Source organism: Nematolebias whitei, chromosome 7 (genome assembly GCF_014905685.2).
Source record: "Nematolebias whitei isolate Nwh7 chromosome 7, NemWhi1, whole genome shotgun sequence".
Classification (NCBI taxonomy): Eukaryota; Metazoa; Chordata; class Actinopteri; order Cyprinodontiformes; family Rivulidae; genus Nematolebias; species Nematolebias whitei.
The window spans coordinates 47,873,554-47,897,546 of record NC_056504.1 but is presented as its reverse complement, the minus strand read 5'-3'; the positions used below and the strand labels follow the sequence as shown (position 1 = coordinate 47,897,546).

Sequence of the window (23,993 nt, the reverse complement as noted above, 5' to 3'; positions counted from 1 at the left end):
GACTCACTCTGTCAGAGCTTCACGTGAGTTTCAGTCACTTCTGCAACTTTTATTGAATAAATCCAGTTTTCACTAAAACAAAGCTGAAAGGTGCAGAAGTAGTCCCTCGTTTACTGCCGGGGTTACATTCCAGACACCCGCCCCCCGCAATAAGTAAAAATCTGCAAAGTATCGACATTATGTTTATTTTGGTATGTATAAATATTGTAAGGCTTTATAAACCCTTCCCACACTCTTGCAATGTTGTAAACTCTTAAACCTTTGTCATTTTAACAACATAAATACAGAACCTTAGCTACTGTAGCTACTAAATTTTACTCGCCAGCTCTGCAGAACAGCAGCGGCTCGGTTCCGCTCAGACTTGGTTCCATTTCGTGGACCTACCCTGCAGGTTCTGGTCGGCTCTCTGGATCGAGGTAGTGGCGGTGGGCGATGGATCACTTGGTGGCAGTGCAGTCCCATCTGAAGCTTAACTGAACTTTTTACCTCTTTCAAGGCCGGTCAGCTCGCGGTGAAATGGCTGTGTGCGGCTGGTGGAAGTATGGCAGGCCATGTTAGCATATAATTAGATTGCGGCTGATCCTGATCTAATTAAAAGCCTGAGACCGGCCCAGCCCGCCCATTAATCACTTTATAACACCCCGGTCCGGCCCTAATCTGGGTCAGTCCAGGCTGGGGTTCGGGTTAGAAATGACATCTGTAGTTCTGTGTGGCTCTCCATCCGCTGGGCGTCAAAGTCACTGTAATAAGCACTGAACTTTTTCTGATCAGATCAAAACTTTCCCTCTAGTACAGTCGGGTCATCTGGACGGTTTCTTTTATTGCTGAGACGTTTCATCCTTCATCCAAAGGACTTTTTTAGTCTGATGTTTTCCAACAAACTGAGTCCCACCACAAACTAACAGTTTGTGGTGGGACTCAGTTTGTTTGGTGGCTCCTCAGATTGAAGAAGTCCTTTTGGATTAAGGATGAAACGTCTCGGCAATAAAAGAAACCGTCCAGATGACCCGACTGAACATTGTTGGATTTTTACCAGGATTATTGAGCATGGACTTTTGTGTTTTCCTCTAGTACTTCAGCAGAAGGGAACAAGGCTTCTTGGCAGGGCAATGTTGGCTTCTGGGAAATGTAGTCCTGATGAGTGGGGACACAGTGTAGGCTTATTGAGAGAAAACTACAAAATGGCGGCGCCTGTCCGAAGTATTTTATTTTTTCGTTAACTTTTACTGTACAGTACTGTATCCAGTACTTTCCCAGTCATGTGAGTAATAATAAAGTTGACAATCATGTTGTGTACAATTTTTTTTTTTCTCGTGTAATCTTACTTTAAAAAACCCGTGAAAGAGCGAGTCCACGAAAGTCGAACCGCGAGGTAGTAAGGGAGTACTGTGGACAAATCATGAAGTAGGAAACGCTTCCAAACGATGCGTTCACTGTCAGTAAATCTGTCCTGAAGGAGAACTCTGTAATTTATCTGTGAGGAGACAAACGATCATTAAACCAGAGGACTGAGGAGCGCTCACGGGCTTCACGCTGCGAAAATCTGCTGAAACAACAAAAAATACAAATAAAACTCTTCTCACATAAACACAAGGATGTTGTTGTAAAATGGGGGGTTATATTAAAGTTTTATTTCTGACCACTGAAAGTTCACAGGAAGACGAAACGAACTGTACCGTTAACGTGTCGGTTCAAAGCTTTAAAGACGAGACTTGAAGTGAGAACGGGTTTTTATTTTTAAATCTGATCAGTTCAAGAAGTGGAGTCTGCTCCTTGTTCAGGTTCGTTTCTTTAATCCTGCCCCGTGTCGAGCGACTCTCAGAAACCTGACTGAGCTGAAACTCATTCAGTCGCATTGTTTACAGTCGACGCACACGCACGTGCACGCGCGCACACAGAGGAGTGATTGATAACATGCGAGAGAAAAGCTTCTCAAGGTCAGAGAAGTTAAGCACATTCCACCTGTTGTCACGACAACGGCTGTAAGCAAACACGTGGTTGGCTGATGTGCGTGCGTGCGTGCGCGCGCACGAGAGGTGGTTTCACATAACTCTGCCTTATGGGGCGTTCAGGTTCTGTAAGAATGTAGGAGACGGAAGCGATGACAGAAAAGTCCTGAAACTGACCTTTGATACGTACCTGTCTGAGTAAACAGCTGATTGTTTGTTTGTTTGTTTGTTTCTCACCACAGTCTGGGAAATGATAAATGAGCTCCGGCGTAATAAACTTTTACAAACGGCTTTTCAAACCTGAGAGTTCTTACTTTGGCTAATTTGTGTTGAAGATCGACAACGTTCAGTTGTACGCAAAATAAATTTTGAAGACAGAAGTTTTCGCCCCCGAGTTTGTTTGTTTGTTTGAAAGTTCACAAGTGAAACCGGAGCCACGAACGGAAAACTTCACCTTCTGACAGGAGTGCGAGCCAAAAGGTTTGAGTCCAGTTTGTTGTGGAGCTCGTCGAGGCTCTTCACGTCCGAGACGTTGGAGAACGTCACAAGTGCTTTAAGGAAAACAAAATTTCAGCCGATGAAGTTGATCAAATGTAATTTATGGAGAACGCCTACAAATTAGGAAAGTTTCTATATTTAACATTTCCAAACAAACATAAAAGAAACTCATTAAAATGATGCAAACTATCGAATATTTTCAAACAGTTGAACTTGTCGTCTTACGGGCAGATGACGGTTTTCACAGACGGGATCATAATTATCTCTAATATAAACTGAACTGCTCTGTTGGGAACTAAATAAATAAATAACTAAACGTCTGCAGGTGAATAAAAATAATTTCTTCACACTCACGACGTCAGAGGCTTTTTGTCCTACGAGCCGTTAGTCATGTTTAGGTTTGGTAACTTTGTGAAAGGATCAACAGACGATGTGTAAACATTTTAATCTCCAACGTTGGGCTCGGCTGCGTTCAGACATTTTAACGACAATAATTCAGCACGATGATCGTTTACGTGCAGTTTGAAGCATCGGGCGAGGCCGAACACCAACGAGCCAAACTGCTTGTTGTTACTAGGCTTGTCGTGGTAACAAATTTTACTGGGCGATTAATTGTCTCAGAAATTATTGCAATAAACTATAATTATTAGGGGTGCACCGATAAATCGGCCGGCCGATTTTATCGCCCCCGATTTCCTTAATGTTGGTAAATCGGCTGATACTTGCATAAGAAACTGATTTTACTGATTGTTTTTTTTTTTTTTTAACAATTGTCTGAACTTCATTTATATTTCAGAGCACTACCTCATGGCCAGTTAAAACAAATTTGTATTGTTTCTAGGATATTGTACAAGGGTATGTTTTTCAATAAAATATTGTTGGAAAATGGAACGTGCCTTGTGACCTTGTAACACCCGACTGTGTCGCTTATAAAACAAAATCTGAATCGGCAAAGACTTTTTATAAATTGGTGATCGGACAGAAAACTGCAATCGGTGCACCCCTTGTAATTATTGTCAAATTTAAGAAGAAATGTTAGTTAATTTTGAGTGTAGTACCGTTTTTGACCACTGGATGGCAGTATAAGACTGTTTGAACCGAAGTATGGATAGTGAGGGAGCAAGCAGCGCGTCTCTTTAAGAAAAATGGGAGTGAGGCCCCTTGACGTGACATGGGCTGTCTCTCCTTCCTTGTTTTTGGTTCTCAAAATGGCGGACGCTTGGTGTGGTTTGAGCTCTTCAGCATTTTTCACACAAAGCTTTTAATAAAAAATCAGTATACAAGTTCTCGGCTTCTTTTTGCAAAGAAAAACAACTTTTTACACGAATGCACGGGTTTCAACTGTGAATTTTGGAGCTTCAACAAGACGGAGGTATTTCCCCGAGGTCGGCCTGTTAGCTTTAGCTCGTAGCTTAGCTGCTTTTAACATCCAAAAACATGATTTTGGATGATTAAAACTGATTTTAAAGAGAAGGGGAGAAAGACCGAGACAAAAAGAAACGATAAAACCGATAAATGAAAATGAGGTTTATGATTTTCATTTATCGTGCGATCAGCTGATTTGTTGTTCATTGCGACAGGCGATAAACAATTATTACCGTACAAACTACCATTTATTATCAGCCATTTCCAGAAGGCAGCGGCGGGCGATGAGGGTTTTGTCCGTCTGTTGGCATTAAAATTGCCACTGAATTTGCATAAAGTAATGATTTAATATGCGTTTAAAACTCATTACTGTTTGGGCTGTTTGGATTTAATGCTTCCAGTTCAACATGGCTGCCGCAGCTAACCTTTTAAAAATACGAAAACAGCTCGAGCTTTTATTCATTTGTAGCCAAAAAGGTGCACCTGTCTCGACGCATTCCCTCGGATGACCACGAGACAAAACTAAACAACCGGTGATGTGATGTCCGTGGTGCGAGGCATCGTTACTGGGAACGTCTGGTTTGTATCAGGCTTTTGTGTTGGCAGAACCAGTTCTGATTACTGCTGCCGTAATCCAGATTTTCTTTAAAACGGTTCCTGAAAAGCACCAGGAGGCTCATTCAGAGATTAACTTCATTCAGGTTTTTGTCGGGTTGATGGGAAGCGGTGCTCGCCTGAAGTCTCGGAGTTTCACGCTGGACGTGTTTTATACTGGTGGAGCAAAAACTAATGTTCAGATCAAAGTTAATTGCTCAATAATCCAGGTAAAAAATCCAGCAAAGTTCGGTCGGGTCATCTGGACGGTTTCTTTTTTGTTTTTAAGGCATTTTGTCCTTCATCCAAAGGACTTAATCAATCCGAGGAGCCACAAACGAACTTAGCCCCACAAGCAGCGCACTCCCATAGCAGACCAACCAGTTTGCTGGTGATAAGATGGTTTATGGACACAGTTTGTTTTGTGGCTCCTCAGATTGATGAAGTCCTTTGGATGAAGGATAAAACATCCAAAAAAAAAGGAAACCGTCCAGATGACCTGATGTAGGATTATTGAGCATGAACTTTGTTGTTTTGAACCACTTTGGCTATGGCTGCCTGAGAGGAGTTGACGGAGGAGAGGGCGGGCCCAGAAACCATCTTATCACCGGCGAACTGGTTGGTCCACTATGGGAGTGTGCTGCTTGTGGGACTAAGTTCGTTTGTGGCTCCTTGGATTGATGAAGTCCTTTGGATGAAGGATGAAACGTAAATAAAATAAATAAAAAAGAAAAACGATCCAGATGACCTGAGCTTTGTTAGTCTAAGAGTTACACATTTTGTGAACGAGGAACCTTAAAACTTACGGTTCTCCCGTCAGTCTTTGTCGTATCTATAAGTTTCGGCTGTTTTTGACGGCCGGTCCTCCTCGCACCGTCTCTTTGTTCCATCGTGTCTCCCAGTTCTTGAGTTTCACAGAGCGTTCAGTCTGTGTCAGATTTATAACTCTCTGGCCTTGGCTCTGATTTTTACTGTCCTGTTATCTGGTAGGACGAGCTGTAAACACGAGTAGCTCCGCTTCTCCTCGCTGGCTTCCTGTTCTGCCTCGGAGGTGACCAGTGCTGCCTTGAATCCTAATCGATTAATCACAACCAGGTCCCCACACGCCCTCCTCGCTTTACGCTCTGGACTACAAAACGTTTAACGGCTCTGGAGATCGTTCCAGGTTTTGGTAGCTCGCCATGACTGCTGGTTTTAGAAGAATTAGGGAAGTGCTGGAACAAAGAGCACTTCTTTTAAGGAGGGGGGGGGGGGGGGGGACACCATAACTGCTTTCAGGTTGAAGCTGTCATTGAAAGAAAACTTTGTTCTGGGACGTACCGAGGCCACTTCAGCACAGAACACCAACAAATGTCCTCCACTCTTCTGGATTTGATTATGCGTCTGCTTCAGGGGCTTCAGAGTTAGAGTGGTTCGTGGTCTCCCTGCACGTTGTGCAACAACTCTACGTTCTGCGCAGATTATCATTTAAACACCATTTACATAGAAACTAGTGGCGTTCTTAACGTCTTAACTTATCCTGGAGTCGCTCGTTGGACATTCCTCGTTTTGGACTTTTCGTATTTTCGCCAAAAGTCTCATTCAGGTGTGACCGAGCTGGAAAGTCCAGGATTTTAAAAAGCTGCTGAACGCACCACAAATTGGAGCCCGTCGGCCTTTTTACAGCAGGTCAGACCAACTATAGGAAATCTGAACGTTTCACATGGAGCCTAAAGATCTTTACGGTACAAACGTGATGATTTGTCCGTACATCCTTGGCTGTCCTCTCCGGTCCGTGGACCGCGATGAGTTCGAGACACTGTTTGCTGCTCTACAGGTAACCTGAGCGCCGGCAGGGTGTAGACTTACACTTCAACACCACTTCTCTGCAGAGAAAGCATCTTTGTACAGGGAACTCCAGCTGCTGAGAAAGAACTCCTTTAAATGTTGTAAAATAACTTCTAGACAAACGCGTCGGGCCTCATCGACAAAAACAAGTTAAAGCTGAATCTTATTGACCAGATTGGCTTAAGGTTGTCCGTCCAGATGGACTTCAGACAGTTTCTTGGAGAAGTTTGTTCTTAAACGAAACGTGTTTCCAATAAATGATCGGTTTTCTTGTAAGAGCTGAAACCATTCCAACACTTTTCATAGACGTCGTTTCTGAGGGGAGATCGGCCTCAACTCGAGGATTTAGTTTCAGTTGACTTGAGTTGTGATCACGGGAATTGGCCGTGTTCTTAAAAATACATTTTTATTTGTGTAATTTGTCATTTAAGTGTGTTTAGTTTTAAAACTGTTTCTCTTTTTAATCAGCACTGTTTGCTTTACAGTCGGAACATAAAAACCAACGCAGACCGTTAACTTGTTTAATGGGGCAGTCCCTTTTCTGAATGAACACTCTTCACTGCCGTCCTTATTTTTATATTCGTTAACAGCCATTAAAGAAATACTCTGACGTCTTCTGAAATGTCCCTGTGAAGAAATGAAAAGGGGAAAGGATCGTTAACGGTCGGTAACGATAAAAAGAAGATTTTAGTTTATTTCTGCTCTGGATCGTTTCAGATAATTTGTCTCCGAGTCGTGCGAACTCTGTTCCATCACGAAGAGACTCAACAAAGACACTGTGGTAAAAACGACCACGTGAGCTTCCAAAGTTACTAAAATAAAATATTTCTAAACGGAACCAACATTTTAGACCAAAAAGCAAATAAACATGAAAAAACGTCAAACTGTCAGATTCACTACTTGTGTTGTAAACAAAAACATTATAGGAGTGGTGGAGCAGAGGCTAGAGAAGGCGAGCACGTGATCAGAAGGTCGCCAGTTCAATCCCCCAGACCGACATCAAAATGTGGGTGGGATAGGTGAAGCTCCCACACCTGCCTCCACCCTCATTCGCCCCACTCTGCCCTTGAGCAAGGCCTTAAACACCCACCATCTGCTCCACACAGAGGGCTGCGGTAGCTCAGTGGTCCGTCGTTGTATCAGGAGGGACGTCCAGCATAAGAATCATCGCCAAGAAGGGAGCAGCCGGAATCATAGATAAATTGTAAACAAAAACAAGTGCAATATATTAACTGGTGGTCATGTGACTTGGCCAAACGGTTAGCATGGCTGGTTGGCTTAGCTGTTAGCCTATCTTTTGCTCATACCTGCCTGTTTTGCAGGTTTCCAGCAACAGCAGGACTTAGATTAACAAAGTAAACCATATCAGGTTAAAGTGAAATTTCTCAGCTTTCAGAAACCCTCAATTTTTCTGATGGCACCAAATTATCACAAAGTTATGGTGATGCAAAGCGAACGTGGGAAAAAAACATAATTGGCAACACGCTTGGAAATAAAAGATAAACATTTTGTTGAAGTTCAGGTAAGTTTTATTGTTTCATCCATCAACCAAGTTTAATTTAATTTATTAGCAGTGGTGGGCACAGCTAACCAAAAAGTTGGCCTCACTAGCCCTAATTACGCTAACTATAAAAATAGCTCTGCTAACCAAAACCGCTAAATAAGTCAAGCTAAACCGCTAACTGCTAGGACGACTGTTAGTCGGTCTGCGTTACACGTCTTCGTCTCCTTCGTCGACCAATCACGTCTTGTCACGTCAGCCAATAGCGTGCCTAACGGACACTTGAAGCCACGCCCACAACAGACAAGATTGTATCTTTTGTTTGCGTACTTAAAGTTAGTGAAACCTAATTTAGCAGAAGCTAATTCTGCTAACAGTTTCTAAAGTTGGCGAAAACACCATTTCGCTAAATGACTAAATTAGTTCCGCTGTTGGTTTTTTAGCAAAAACACTCGTAAATTATGACTTTACATGACAATTTGTTATTTATTTAAATGTTTGCGGTGTGCGTGGTGTGTTTTAAATTTTAATGAGGAGAGAACTTAAGTTATGTTTTTTTGGTAACGCCGCAGCTTCGGCCTCTTTGCACCTTGGTTCCCTCGCCCAGAACCTCAACCCAAATTTATGGATTCAAATAGACGGTAATCTTAAATTTGACAGTCTGATCAAATCCAGTCGAAGTTTTTCTCCAGCAGCTGTTTGAAACGGTGGTCCACGCCTTCGTTACGACTCGGCTGGACTACGGCAACTGTACGTTGGTGTCCACAATCGCCCATTTACAGATGCACGTCTTTTTATTTGGCACAAGAAAGTTTAACGTTTCGCCTCTTTTTAAATCTCTCCTTTGGCTGCCGATCCATTTTAGAATCCTTTTTCAAATTATTTTATTTGTTGTTAAATCTTTAACGCATATGTGTCAAACTCAAGGCCCGGGGGCCAAATGTGGCCCTCGTTGACATCTTATCTGGCCCCCAAGATAATATGTGAAATGTAAAATACTTCTCTTTAATTTTTTCAGTAATCTTTGATTATGATGTGAAAAGCACAACAGAGAAAATCAAATGAGACCAATCTCTTGTTGAGGAACCTGCAACCAAGAAAACATGTTGGGTCTCTGATTTGAGTTAATGTAGATTCTGAAGTTGGCCCTTAGTTTGAAAAAGGTTTTAATTTTGGCCCCTTTTTGTAAGTGAGTTTGACGCCCCTGCTTTAACGGGTCATGCCCCTCCTCTTTGAGCTTTTACAGCCTTACCTACCTGCCCGCGCTCTCAGGTCAGCTGATCAGCTGCCCCTGACTGGACCCAAATCTCAAAGGGGGCCGGGCTTTTGGGGTGTTGGTGCCAGAACTGTGGAACAAATTGCTTTTGGTCATTAAACCAGCATCCTCAATAGCTGCTTTTAAATCCCGCTTAAAACTCGTTTTTATTTTTTGGCTTTGGCTCCCTGTTAAGTGTCGATTTTTATAGTTTTATCTAGGAATGCGTGATGTGTACGGTACACGGTAGAAACAATAGACATTTAGCCTACGATGGAGATCTGTCTTCTACCGGCTAACCGCAGTAATGCTGTGTCTGAAGTAAAATCAGAGTTGTCAGTTTAATCGTTACTTTTTTTTTAGTTTAAAACTGCGTAAGTGGTGTTAAAGTATTTTCTTTGAGAGCTAAGGAAGAACAGCTACAAGCTAACTACAGCCGGCTTGCCGTAGTGTTGCCGTATTCTGGCGCATGCACAAAACGCTGTGTTCCGTCAAAAGTTTTTTTTTTTTTTTGTCGAAAGTTAAAGTAAGCGTTGGTCAGCTTTAGAGAAACCTGCTCTCTGATCTGTGAAAAGAACTGTGGTGATTTTACTGCGAGACCCTCTGATCAAAGCCACAGAGGAAACTGGTCGCCATTTTGTGTTGGCTCCTTAAAGCGGAAGGAGACGCCCACTAGAGGGTTGGAGGGTGAAGTGTTTCAGTGTAAAACGCTGCTCTGTTGCTGTTCACTTAAGTGAGAAGGAGTTTTGCCACTCGGAGGCTCCTGCAGATTTATTTTCTGTCCGATGACTCCGAGGCCTAATTAATTAAGCAATCAGCCTAATTGATCAGCTGAGGGACTGATCAGTAATCGCCTCCGGTCAGAGTGAAGTCCGATCCAGAACAGGATGCAGATAATTGCAAGTAGTTGTTTCAAGTTTTCTCTCTCGTCATTCATCAAAACAACAGACGTGGTCGTGAATCAGACTAAACGGATTCAGAACCTCCGCTCTGATTGCGACGGGCCGTTCTGGCTCCGCGGCCCGGTCTGGCTCCGCGACCCGGTCTCGTCAGGAGGCTGAGGAATGCATGATGTCAGCGTGAGAGAAGTCCAAACGTGGTGCGGTTTGCTGTCATTGTTCAGAGATGATCACGGCGGTGAACCTCCTGCAGCCTGGCGCTGCAACAAACCAGTTTCTTCTTTTCCTCCTCATTCCTGCGTCTCCTCTTCTCCTCCTTTAGGCTCTGGAAGTCTTTAATCTCCGTCAGACGTGCACAATAAAAACATGTCTGAATGAAACGAGTGTAAAATCTGTTAAAGACCGTATTAAAATAAAATCTAAACGATAAACTGAACGTCAGGAAGCAGATGATGACCTGCAGCAGCTCGGTTTGGTTTCCTTTTTCTGGCTTCAGAGTCCCACATGTCTGATTTATCGTCCTCCTCTTCACCACATGGCCGGTCTGGTTCTGGTGACATCATAGCCTGAGAACCAGCAGAGTGAGGTCACTCCGGGCTGCCGTGTGTTTATGCATGAGAACATCATGCCAGATGTTTGCGTGTTAATGACAGGGCAGCACCGCCCGCTTTACCCCGGCTCTCTTGTGGCTCCTGGATGTTCATATTTCTTCAGCTGCTTGTGCACCTCGAGCTTTTATTTAATTAAATCAAACGTGTAACTTCTGTTATTAGAGTTTCCTGTTGTTGTTTTAAAGAACCCGTTGATTAAAGGCCACGAGAGGCTTGTTTTCTTAGATCCTGGATCTAAAAACGGGCCAAACACCGCCGTCGATTTGGGTTTATGAGCTCGGAGCTGAGACTGTCGGTCTTTCCAAAGATTTAAACCCAAAGTCTTCTGCTGATGTTCCCACCGGTTCTGAACCGCTTCACAGGTTCTCCTTCGATCCGCTCCAGGGTTCCTGATGCTTTTTTACCATTCGGTTCTTTAAACCTCTTTGATGGCATGCTAACTCCATCCCCGCAGCTGTTTGCGTCCAACCAGAACCAGATTAAAGACCGTCTGAGACGGACTGACACGCCGCTCATTACTCAAACCAGAACCATTAAAGGCCTCTCGTTTTCTCTGCCTGTAATCTGGAGGTTTTTCTGCTGGGTGACTCATGATGATGGTGGTTTTATTCAGCAGAGCTTCATCCGCTGATGATCAGGAAGTGCTGACATAAGCTCAGACATGTTCACCAGAAATCTGTTAAAGTTTCAGGATGTCACTGGGCTGCGGCTCGAGAGACAGAGTTCTGAGAAAACATGCGACTTTCCACTAGAAGTCCTACTGGGATGGTGTTTACATTCGATGTGTACCGTCACGTGTAACTGCAAATAAATTGCGACAATCGTGAAAAAAGTACATTTTATTGTTGCGTTCGGTGGTGGGCACCTAAAAGTTTGTGTCGCTAGCTCATTTTCAGCTAACTAAAACATTTGCTTTGCTAACGCTAAACCGCTAACTGCTCTAACCGTCGCTCAGTCTGTGTCGCACGTCTTCGACTTTTTCCAGTTGAAGTTGTATCGACCAATCGTGTCGTATCGCGTGTACACGTAGTACACGTGCCTGACAGACTCTTTGAGACACGCCCCCAACAGACGGGAACAAGCTTGTGAATGGTGTTAGCAGACCAAGTTGGCGAAACCTAATTTAGCAGAAGCTAATTCCACTAACTGTTTCCAACGTTGGTGAAAACGATAATACGCTAAACGAAAATTAGTTCCTTTATTAGCTGTGGGCAGATTAGCAGAACCCAATTTAATTTGTGTTTAATATTCTAATAATGGCTGTTTATTTATCCATCCATCCATCCATTTTCTTCCGCTTATCCGGGGTCGGGTCGCGGGGGTAGCAGCCTAAGTAGGGAGGCCCAGACTTCCCTCTCCCCAGCCACTTGGGCCAGCTCTTCCGGGGGAATCCCGAGGCGTTCCCAGGCCAGCCGAGAAACATAGTCCCTCCAGCGTGTCCTGGGTCTTCCTCTGGGCCTCCTTCCGGTGGGACGTGTCGGGAACACCTCACCAGGGAGGCGTCTAGAAGGCATCCTAACCAGATGCCCAAGCCACCTCAACTGGCTTCTCTCGACATGGAGAAACAGCGGCTCTACTCTGAGTCCCTCCCGGATGACAGAGCTTCTCACCCTGTCTCTAAGGGAGAGTCCAGACACCCTGCGGAGAAAACTCATTTCGGCCACTTGTATCCGAGATCTCATTCTTTCGGTCACAACCCAAAGCTCATGACCATAGATGAGGGTGGGAACGTAGATCGATCGGTAAATTGAGAGCTTCGCCTTTCGACTCAGCTCTCTCTTCACCACGACAGACCTGTACAGCGCCCGCTTCACTGCAGACGCTGCACCTATCCGCCTATCGATCTCAAGCTCCATTTTTCCCTCATTCGTGAACAAGACCCCGAGATACTTGAACTCCTCCACTTGGGGTAGGACCTCCTCCCTGACCCGGAGAGGGCACTCTACCCTTTTCCGGCTGTTTATTTAATAAAATATATATATTTTTTTTTATTGTTGTCCCGTAAGGGGGCCGAGATGGTGTAGGGGCGGGGCAGCCGACTCGTCCCGGGTTTCTATCCCCGGTCATTGCACACCTCGTGGTGTCTCTGAGCAGCACACCTCACCCTCATTTGATCCCCAGGCGTTTTCCCATAGCTGCCCACTGCTCCACCTGGTGGTGGATGGGTTAAAAGCAGGGAGACAATTTTATCTTTGTATGGGAACGTACGATGACGACACACAACACATTATTATAAAAAGAGATTCCCAAAACAACCAGGTGTAGACTTCATCAGATTTATTTACAAAGCTTTGGAGAACAGCCATCAATCGCAGAAGATCGATGCGTTTACAAGTGCAACTGATCAACGCCTTCACCTGTCTGAGGTTCTGACCCGTTCTGACTTCCTGAACAGAAAACTGATTATTACAGAGTAAATGATAATAAAAAATTTTAATCAGTGGAAGTTGGACTTGTGTCTTAAAATCAAATGCAGCTCAGTCATTTGCACAATATTCAGAAAATGAGCTGCTTGAGGTTTAATTTCCTCTCAAAGTTTCCGTCTTCAGCAGCAAAAGGTTAAAATCTGCCCCAAAGAGATGAAATATGAAAACAAACCGTAAATATTGCAAGGTTTAGTTTATTCTAACTTTCAACCTGATGGTCTTTTACCTTTTCTCGCCTGAAACATGACCAGTTTGTCATTTTTCTTGTAACTGTGGACTAAATGAAAATTGTGGAGCAGGTTTAGTTTAGTTCAGCAGAACCCCGATGATGATTTAACGTCTGTTTTGTGTGTTCGGGCCGATCAGAAGGAATCTGAGCTCTTTGCTGTGAAGACGTCGGTGAACCTGAACATTCACCAGGATCTGAGCCCAGGCTTCCTGCCACGCGAGCCGTTTAAGTCGTGCACCTTTTGTTCCTTTGCCACCGTTGGTTTGTGTCTGGTGGAAGCGGGGAGGTGATATATTTGAGGGAGGGGGGGGTCAGTGGGGAGGATGCTGTGATCTCACCACTGAGGAATCTGTTTGTGCGATGGGTCAGATCACACACAGAGCAGCTCCGCATCCTGTTTACTGCTGCAGGTACCTGGTTCTTCTAAAGGAAAGTCCTCCAAGTCCACATCCTGACCCCTTCAGCGCAGCCGATAACTGCTGCGGTAGGTTTTATTGATCATCACCGTACTGATTGATTGATTTGTGACGACTGCTGTGAATATTTGGGCAGGAAGTGGAACGACCGATGAGACGGGAGCCGTGACTCTTGAGGGTGAAGTAACCGAGAGACCAAACGGCAGAACCTGAACAGTCTCAACAAAATGAACAATTACCAGACGGAGGAGAATCCGCCGTCCCTCCACGGACGGGATCCAAGAAAAATAAACCACCGTTGGAATTATGTTCCGAACAAAATAAACGAAGGAGCTTTTTTTTTTCTTGTTCTTGAAGAAAATGAAGAGAAACTGCAGCAGGAAACCAGAATAAATGAAACGACCATTAAATACACGTTTAATGCCCGTCACTGTTTCTGCCGACAGTCTTGATGATAAATGGAGTTTTAAAATAAAAGTTATGGTTTTCAAACAGCTGGTCTGTCCAAGTTTGTTACGTTTGTGTCGTTCTTCTCATTGATGAGGCGCCAGAAGATGTTTGGAACCGGATGGTCTTGTTTGTTTTGATGTGAGCTGCAGAAGGATCTGATGGTCAGACGTGACCGTTTGTTTCTAGAACGTGTAGAAAATAAGACTAATTTAAAAAGACTCGTCGCTTCCAGTTTGGAGAGGAACATTTTAATCTAAAACAGAAGTCTGTGGACGCTTGTGTGTGCGCTCACTTCACTCTTGGAGAGAAACCACAAGTGTACGAGACAAACTGGGTGGAAGAAGACGAAATATTTCATGTTTAACTTAACGGATCGACAGGAGTTGTAAGAATAAAATGAGTCTGTTTGCAAAAGTTTAGTTTTTTTTTTAAAGTTTGTGCGACTTCAACCATCACAAAATCATAAAACTTAAACTGTGTTTGTGTTAAATCAGTGAAACGTCTCAAAATGCCGGTTCAGACATGTAAAGTCCAACTTTCCCTGCTGTGACTTTTGTCTTTGAACTCCGAGGAGGCCGGAGTTTTCTCACGTTTCGACTAAAACTCACTGATTTCCATTAATTTTATATTTAGGGACGCACGATATTATCGGCATTGTATCGGTATCGGCTGATATTAGCGTTAAAGTTAAATATCGGACATCGGCCATTCCATCAAATTAACTCGCCGATATAAAAGGCGCCGACAACCCAGTGACGAGGACGCCTGCAGCGCCAGCACGTGATGACGTCACACACGCCTACCTGATCTGATCACGGCGGAAAGGAAGACGTCACAATGTCGGCGGTGTGGAAGGTTTTATTTTCGTTGCGAACGTCTGATTCCAAAGATTTATGGACTATGTTGAGCCTCGCTGCATCGTCCCCAGTCACAGATTTTTCCGACGTAGCCTTACCCGAGTTACAAGCCGTCGTTTCCGACGTCGTCGTGATGCTAATAGCACTTGGGTGAGTTATCACAGACATGTGGACGTCGTGTTAGCCCCGTTAGCATGATTATTGTTACAGCGCAATGGATAGACAAAAACTTTGAAGTTAAAAAGTGTGTCCTTCATGCACAGGAGTGCAGAGGATCCCACACTGCAGCTATAGGAACCTGGAACAAACCTCCACACGTGAGACAGCATCGCAGGTGACTAATGCTAATAACATTTAACACTTTTCATTTAAAGTGCTATGCATATGACTATTAATGAATTTATGTCACCAGCTCTTGCAGCTGTTACACAATTTTTGTAGCAAATAAGCCAAAATAAGACGGTTATGTTCTGACAAAGGAAAGTATATAAAAAATATCAGTATCTGTTATCAGCCGAATAAGTTTTAACGTATCGGATATCGCCAAAAAATCCAATATCGTTCATCCCCATTTATATTTTGTGTATTTTCTGCAGCATTTGTCTACACTGTAAAATGTACAACTATCACAGGTCAGAGCACTTTACCAGGCGTACCTCATCCGTATTTAGGTTTTTGTGTGAAGTGACAATTCGTACCAATAAGCTTGTTTTGGTTCTTGGACGTGTACAACCGGAAATCTCAGCATTTTCTTCCCAGCTTTAGCAGCATTTTGTGTTGGGTTGTGATTATTTGAGAAAGGCAGGGCAGGTAATTTAGGAGTGTGCTTCTGGCTGATTATGTAACTTCCTGTGCAGGCGGGGGTGCGCCACGCTGATAAAACGGCACTTAGCTCCAACCCGATTCACCTTTGCACACATCGCTCTTATCTCGCTTTCTGTTTCTCCTTGTGCACATTCAGTGGTTTTTGCTTTTGTCCCTCATGACACAAACCCCCTCCGCTCCCGTTTATTGCTGACGGTGTCGTCTCGGTGTTGTTGCGTCTCCGTAGCAACAGATCAACAGGTATCTGCAGGAACGGAGGTTCGACGAGAGGCTCAAACAGCGTTTCTGTGACGCAGGTCCGGGCTGTTGGGTGAAGACTTGTCGGTGAATGATGTGTAGACGGATAAAGCTCTGAGGACGCGATTGTTGTTTCCTGCAGAGCTTTGAATGGTTGGAACGGGTTTAATGGTAAAGGCAGGACTGGTTCAGTTCTTAACTGGATTTATTTAAACAAAAATAACTGGTTAGAGATCAGAATTAAATTACACCTCGTGCGTTCTGTTTGAAGTGGAGTAAAAGTGGTGGTTTCTGACCAGAACAGAGTCTGGGTCACGATGGAGGGGCTCATGTAGGATCAGGGATTTAGGAGCAGGAAACAAAGCTGCAGATTATTAGAGCTGCTGAAGCGCTCCGTAACAAACACTTTCTACAAACACACAAGCTCTGCAGAGGCCACGGTTTTCTACCAACTCGCTGGATTAAACTCGACCTTGATGTGAACAATGGGCTGCCATGGCGATCGACTCATTACCCTAAAAACTGTTGGCAAGGGTGCAAAGATGCGTTCAAGAGCAGCTCAGAGGCTCAAACTTGTTCATTATTATTTAAAGACTGGCAGGCAGGGGAAATGCACAGGTTGTGACAAAGTCCTTCTATTTTATTTATGGTTTTATTTTTTAAGAAGTGAGTCTGCAGCATCACGGATTAATGGATTCAAAGCTCAGAAATTACAAATAAAGTGGCTGTAATTGCATTTTTTTATTTTTTTATTTGCTCAATTTAACTAGACTGAATAATCCAAAACCTCTGCCCATTCCTAGTTGGTAACAAATGTGGACGCGCCTACGGTCATCACGTCAATTTCAAAGTTTTAATCAAGTAAAAGAGCCTACGTGAAGGAGTGAGAACATAAAGATCAGCGGTGCAGCGCCGGACATTAACGGTTGGAATGGTTTTATTTTAGTTATTAATTATCAAAGAGACGAGAAGTATTAAAAATCTGGTTTGCTCCTGTTGAGAGTGAGACCTGCAGGAGGTAAGGTGTTTTTTTTTTTTTTTTTAGATGGGCCACGCCCGGCTCTCGGGTGCAGCAAGATCCTTAACGGTCTTCCTGAACTGGTCCTGGGCTAACACATCCGTTAGCTTCGTGTTGTCAGGAGAAAGTCGTCTTGTTTGTTTGTTTGTTTGCTGATGATGTCATGTTTATGATGGACGCAGGAACCGTCTGTTTCAGTTCAGTTAGAGGCTTTTCAGTCACAAAGTCTCAAATAAGTTTCCCACCTGTGAGTTGAAAGAACATTTCAAAGTAACGTTCTGTTTATAAAAAATATAAGAAAAATATAAGAAGTAGCAAAAGGACAGTTTCCATGTAGTGATCCCCCGCAGTCCTGTCAACACGTCGCCTTTTTGTTTACAGTACACAAAGCGCCGCCTTCGTCTAGAATAACGTGTTCGGTCTGTAAACTGAGGCCTGAACTCAGTCCTGGGGGGATGTGGGGTTAAAGGTCAACTAGGATCACTAACGGGATGTTTGCTCATCATGACACACGCACCTCGCGGTTGAAAAGAAACATCGACTCTTCAGATTAATTAGAAATGAGGCGTAAACTGTACAACCAGCAGAGCAGGGTGAGAGAGCGGGAGCACGACAGACGACCGTGAAGGGTTAAAAATGTTGCAACCATGATGTCGTAACTCCTCTGGATGTTTGACGCGCTCCGTCATTCCACCGGGGGTGTACTTGTGTTGGGTTATTGTCACCGAGGGGCGAGGCTGCCGCCTCCACCTGAGCCGATGAGACATGTTGGATCACAGCTGACGGCGCTGAAGCTGCTCCGGCTTTCTCACCGAGTCGGGACTCGACTTGTTTCTGCTGAACTCACCGAGAATACGTCGCAAGTTCGCCAGCAGCAGAGAGAGAAACATTCAGCAACACTGTGTGTGGGGTGTCAAATACTCAGATTAAATTGGTGGCAAAGGAAAATGCTGGATAATCACTTTTATTTGATTAGGCATCATTGAAATTTATGAAAAAATAAACAAGTGGAAGCACCCGCCTCAACTGACGCAACATCTTCAATCAGTTTTAGTCAAGAATAAGCACCTAGTCGTGTGCCGGGCGGTTTTACTGTCATTTATTACAGAATTCTGTTACATTTTCATTAAATATTGATGGTTTTCTCATATTTTTAATGAGAAGTTGTTGCTATTTTCTTTATAAAAGCAAAACATGTTTCTGTCTAACACACGAAAAGCTAAATAATCCAACTATTTTGGGATTATTAGTTAAAAATGTGTGTTTTATCAGAAACTGCTGATCTCGTCATTTTGCCATAAAATAAAATGACTGAGGTAGTGAGTCCGTTTGTGTCGAGCGGTGTGTAATGGAGTTTAAATAAAAAGGTTTTGAACGTTAACGTTGTTTACACATTTTATCTCCCGTAGGATAAATACGGGATCGTTTGTTGTTCTGTTGCACGTTCCTCTGCTCGTTTCCATCTCTGACGAGGTGTTGGTGGAACGATCCCAGTCTTCTCTTTACTTGTTCCAGGACACCAGATGAAAATAGCTGAAGGAGTTCATCAGTGATCAATGAATATATTTATCACCCGATGCCAGAAAGCAAGGGTGGACGATGTTTTTGCACGTGTCCGTTACGAAGTATTTGACGAACCACTGCATGAACTTGAATTATAAGTAATCAATGGTTGTACATGAAGATGCCACCACAGCCAGCTGACCAAGGAAAACACCAAAACGGTTATTGATCCAACACTTTTCCATACGTTGAGCTAAAATTAGAGGTGGTAGTCGCTGATGGTCATCCACCACACACAGTCTGAGCATGAAGGAATACACATAACCATATTTTCAAGTTTTGACCCAAATGGCTACAACGTCATTGTTTCTCATAATGAGTCGGAGCCTGAAGCCCTGTTTGTGTTTACACATCATTTTAAATGAAACTTGCACTTCAGCTGCGTTCAGGTTGTTTGTGTGGCATTTTGAACCCAGATCGGAGGTTTTTAGAAACTTCCAGCATTTTGCATGGACGGAGGAGTTGAAGGATCTGGGCATCTTGTTCCTGAGAGATTATGGGATGGAGCAGGAGATGAGTTGACGGATCAAAACCTTGTCCGAAGTAATGAGGACGTTGCTTTGGTCTGTCGCCATGACGAAAAAGATGAGTCTAAAGGCTTTCACTGCTCCGTCTATATTCCAACCTTCACTTCTGGTCATGAGGTTTTGATCAGGATGGAAAGGACGAGATTCTGGATGGAAGCAGCTAAAATATGGCCGTGCTCGGCCGTAGAGATTGGGCAAGGAGCTCCGTCATCCTGGGGGACCTGAACGTAGAGACACTTCACATCAAAAGGAGTTTGTTGAGGCGGTTCATGCATCTGGATAGGATGCCTCCTTTGAGTCGGTTTTCATCCCACTGGAAGACGCCCCGGGGCAGACCCAGAACTCGCTGGAGGGATCGTGAATCTTCTGCAGCCTGAGAACGTCTCGGAGTCCCCCAGGGGGAGCTGGAGAGGAGTTTCTCTCCAGGACCTCTGTCTCCACGACCACAGCGGAGTGGTTGTAGGTGGAGACGAGGGAGGGCTGCAGTCGGGAGTTTATCAAGTAGATGCACTACAGTAACGATGGCGGGCAGCAGAGAGCCGTTGGTGCTGCTCATCCTTCACAACATGTAGGAGCAAACCAACCACATCCCGGGTCCAAACCAACGCTCGTGTGTTCACAGTTTTTGAAGTTCACACAGAAAACGGCAACGAATTCAGGAGATCGTTTGTGAACCAGACCTCAGACTCTGACATGAGAAGCAGCAGGTGATGGATGTTTCATCAGACTGCTGGACCTTTGAGGTTTAATATTAAACATAATGTAGCTGCCTGTACGGCCGCTCAGCCAGCATAAGATTACATCAATTTACTCAGATTATGGAGAAAAAAGGCCTAATCTGTGCGATTATAATAAAAACCTTAACGCATCATGTTGGTGTTTAATGAATTCTTACTCTGGATTCAGAGCAGGTCGTCCAGTCGGCTCACGGTTGGTTCAGTCACTTTAAATTAATTATTATTTTAACTAAGCTTTTTAAATGTTTGTTCGTGTGAAAGTGTAGCTTTTAGTTTTCTGTGAGACCGGTTTCCACCGAAGCAGAAACGAGTCCGAACCCGTCGTCTGCAGCTCGGAGCGGTTTGCCCACTTGAATATAAACTAACTGATCCCAGAGCAGCCGTTTTCAACGAGGGCTGCACTGATTTATGGTCCAGGAACTTCAAAACCTTCGTCAAAACCGTCCGTTCTCCAGTCCGAGGTCTGAAGTATTGAACCTGTGACGTTTATCTCAGTTCTCTGAGTGTAGATGATAAAAGTGACTTTATTTATTTACACGTGGATTTATTGTGCAGAGTCGGTTTTTGTTTTCAGCCACGCACCTGTTTGTCTGTTCGGCTGTTTTTAAGAGTCTTCAGCTGTTGGATTCAGCTCGTAGTTCTTCTTGTGAAGTTTTCTGTTTAAAATAAAAACATGAAACAAACTCGCGTCTTTTAGTTTAAGTGCGTTGATCTAAATATTTGGTCTCGCGGCTCTTTAACAAATCGACTTCAGACTAAACTGTAATCTGGAGAAAACGTGATGTTTAGTCGACCTTTAACCCACGAATAGGAGGAGTTTACGTGTTTGTTGTAAATGTTTGTTCCAGGGTCAAAACAAATTCATGCTTTGTTCCTAAATTTGTCTGCAGCAGCATTTCTGTTCAAGCTGAGAGAAACGAAGATTAAAATCGATCTCCTCGTTCTGAACTCCATGCGCTGCAAACAAACACGACCCGTGTTCTGCACGTTCTGGTTCTTGTTTGTGCCGTTTGAGAGAAGCTCCAGCTGGTTCTGTGAAGATTGACGAGGAGCGTTGTGCAGCCGCGCTCGGGTCGGTTCCGTTGAGGTTTGAGATCAGAGGTTTGTTTTCTGTGGACCAGACCCTGAGAAGCTGCAGGACGTGAAGAGAGACGTTAAATCTGCTGTGAACGTGGAGTTTGTTCGTCTTGTGAAGTCCAGTTAAAGTTGGACTGGTTTGACTGGAGCGGTTGGTTTAAACTCCAGTTCGTGAGACGGCAGCAGTCCAGATGTGAAGAAAAGAGACTGATGATGAATAAAAGGGACTAAATGTATGAAAACTAAATTTTGCTGACAGATGTTTTATGAACGCCTGCAGACGTTAATGGGACTTGAATCTTTTCTAGTGTACAGTACACCAAGCGTCTGTTCTGACCTGAATCCTGCCCGTTTCTCATCTCCAGACTCCAAAGCCATCGTAGATGGGAACCTGAAGCTGATCCTGGGTCTGGTCTGGACTCTGATCCTGCACTACTCCATCTCCATGCCCATGTGGGAGGGAGAGGATGAAGAGGTAACGCTCTGCGTCGGACTCGAACAAAAGATGAAACGACGTGCAAACAGACTTTACATCACGTTAGAGATGATTTTGTTTTCTGTTCAGGCAGAGTCGAAGACGCCCAAACAGCGTCTGCTGGGCTGGATCCAACACAAAGTTCCTGACCTGCCCATCACCAACTTCAGCCAGGACTGGAGAAACGGGAGGGCCCTGGGAGCTCTGGTGGACAGCTGTGCACCAGGTACGGTTCGTGGCTTTAAGCCGGAAGACGAGCGTTTTTAATGATTTAATACAGTTTAAGACAAATGAACGCTCACCGAGTAAAATCCATGCACTTTGAGGGCTCTCCGCTGCTTTGACTGATTACGGAATATAATTTCACATAAACCGACATCATATATGTCGTGGTTGTGTTTTTATAAATTAAGAAGCACAAACTGAGCCGCAGGACGACAAGCGGGTACAAAGGTTTTTGAACTGAGCTTTCTGGAGGCGGTCGGGTTTCAAAACCCAACTGGTTTTTTTTTTTGTTAAATTGTGGCTAAATAGATGGAAAACCTATAAAGATATTTTCTAAAACCTCCGACTTTCGGCCATTTTTACTCCAGTTTTTGTTTAAATCTCTGCTGGGCCAAAAAACAAGTTTTCAAGCCTGAAGAGATGAACTCCACCTTCGGCTCGGGTGATTATAAAAGCAGCCGAAATGGACTGTTTGCTACTTTCCATGAACTTGTGACCGTGACTAAAATCCACGTTTGCCCCCCCCCCCCACTTTCTAAAAAGCGCTGATCTGCTCGTTTATAAGAAGACGTCTCGTGTCCAGTCATGAATGTTTAAATGTTCCCGTTGAGTTTTTTTTATTGGTTTGAGCAGTTTTGTCACGTTTTGTGTTCCATATTGTGTTTTTGACATTTTGTCCTTCCGGCGCCCTCAGGCTTGTGTCCAGACTGGGAGACCTGGGATCCAGTAAAACCAGTGGAGAACGCTACAGAAGCCATGCAGCTGGCTGACGAGTGGCTCGGCATCCCGCAGGTGAAAAACTGAACCTCTACGAGACGCTTTAGTGAAATCAGTGAAAAGTTCAAATCATGTCAGGTGTTTTTATTTTTTTTAATACACAATAAATCGGTGTCTTGGAGTGAGTTTCACCAGTTTTTATGGTTTTATTGTAATTACAGTTTGAGTTTGTCAGAGCAGATGTTTTAATAACTGAAGTTTAAATTTTTCTGGAAACATTGAAGCTAAAACCGTTTCAGCAGCAGATTGTTGCTCTCGTTTCGTTTTTTTTTTTTTTTCATTTGTTTTAACAAACATCTGGAACTTCTGGCGTTCATGGTGTCACTTTGAAATTTATGTTAGCCATCTTTTTTTTTTTTTATGAGCGCAGTTTCTTCAACAATCCCCTGCAGATGGGCTCCTGGGGGGGTTTATAATAATGAGTAATGTTTACAAGTTGTGAGTCACACCACAGATTCGTACACCCGGACCGCCTCGTTGGATCGTCCTGGTTTCCCAACCTCCCTGAACTTTGTGTGTTTTTAGGTGATCGCTCCAGAGGAGATCATCGACCCCAGCGTGGACGAGCAGTCGGTCATGACCTACCTGTCTCAGTTCCCCAAGGCCAAACTAAAGCCCGGGGCTCCTCTCAAACCCAAACTCAACCCCAAGAAGGCCCGAGCCTACGGACCCGGTGAGCTCCCAGTCACTCGCTTGTTTCCTCGTGGAGAAACTCGAGCATTCCTCAGCTGGATGCCTAATTCTTTTAAAAAATGCTGTCACTTTAAAGGCAAACGGTTAATAAAAACAACTTAAAAGACCCCGTTCAGTTTATGTGCACTGAATTAAAAGGTCCCACCATAAAATAAAAGCACGCGCGTACATTAAAAAAACTCCGTATTTAAAGGTGAAACCAGTTACTGCTGGTCTGACGACAGGAAGTGAGCTGCTGTGTGGTGAACAATGGGCTGCCCTCGTGTGCTGCAACACTCTCCGTTACTGAGGTTGGCATTTAACCCTGAGAGGAAATGCCCTGATGACCTTCAGAGGCCACATTCAAACTGAAAACTGAACAAACTAAAAGCCACGATTCATTTAATAAACGTTTATCACGTCTTTCTTGATCTTATGTTGTGAATTGACACCGGTGAGTTTAATCTTCATAACAATATCCACAATACCTCCTGTGAGCTTATTCCTTAGATTGAGTTTTAAATGACTCTCAGCTACTACCACACCAAGTTTTAGCTCAATATCTGTGACTTTCACCGAGTTGTGACTATTGTTGTGCAATCTAGGGTCGATTCACTCATTTAAAATCCTCACTTGACCTTTTTGTAGGCGAGTGATTTAAAAAAACACGTTTTATTTACTCCACATTTATCCATTTCATTCCGTTTCTCTTCAGACGTTTAAAACGTCATTTCACAAATTTAGACTAAAACTTTTTTTTTTATTATTTTAGAAAATGTTAACCTTCCTACTATGTTAGGGTCCGTAGTGACCCATTTTAAAATTTAAATCATGATACTGTCTTTTAAATATTTTTTTTTGCATCAAGGCTTTTTGACTTTGTCTGGAACCTTTATTTAAATAAAAAAAATATATATTTTTTTTCACTAAATTTAATTTTTATTTTTTATAGAACAACACGCACTTGCCGCGCTGGGGTCATT

The 23,993-nt window shown here is 43.7% G+C and overlaps 2 protein-coding genes across 2 annotated transcripts in view; one reads left to right on the top strand and one right to left on the bottom strand.

Annotated features, from left to right (window-relative positions):
- LOC119412013 (gastrula zinc finger protein XlCGF57.1-like) overlaps nt 1-23,993 on the bottom strand; it is a 520,281-nt gene that overhangs the window by 405,640 nt on the left and 90,648 nt on the right. The gene's annotated exons all lie outside the window — the stretch shown is intronic.
- The window catches only part of LOC119412005 (filamin-B), a gene marked incomplete in the record, with an annotated part of 80,202 nt that overhangs the window by 9,351 nt on the left and 46,858 nt on the right, over nt 1-23,993 (top strand). Inside the window, 4 exon segments of the mRNA XM_037678979.1 lie at nt 21,227-21,336; nt 21,427-21,562; nt 22,256-22,353; nt 22,864-23,011. Of these exon segments, the coding sequence (XP_037534907.1) occupies nt 21,227-21,336; nt 21,427-21,562; nt 22,256-22,353; nt 22,864-23,011 (492 nt within the window).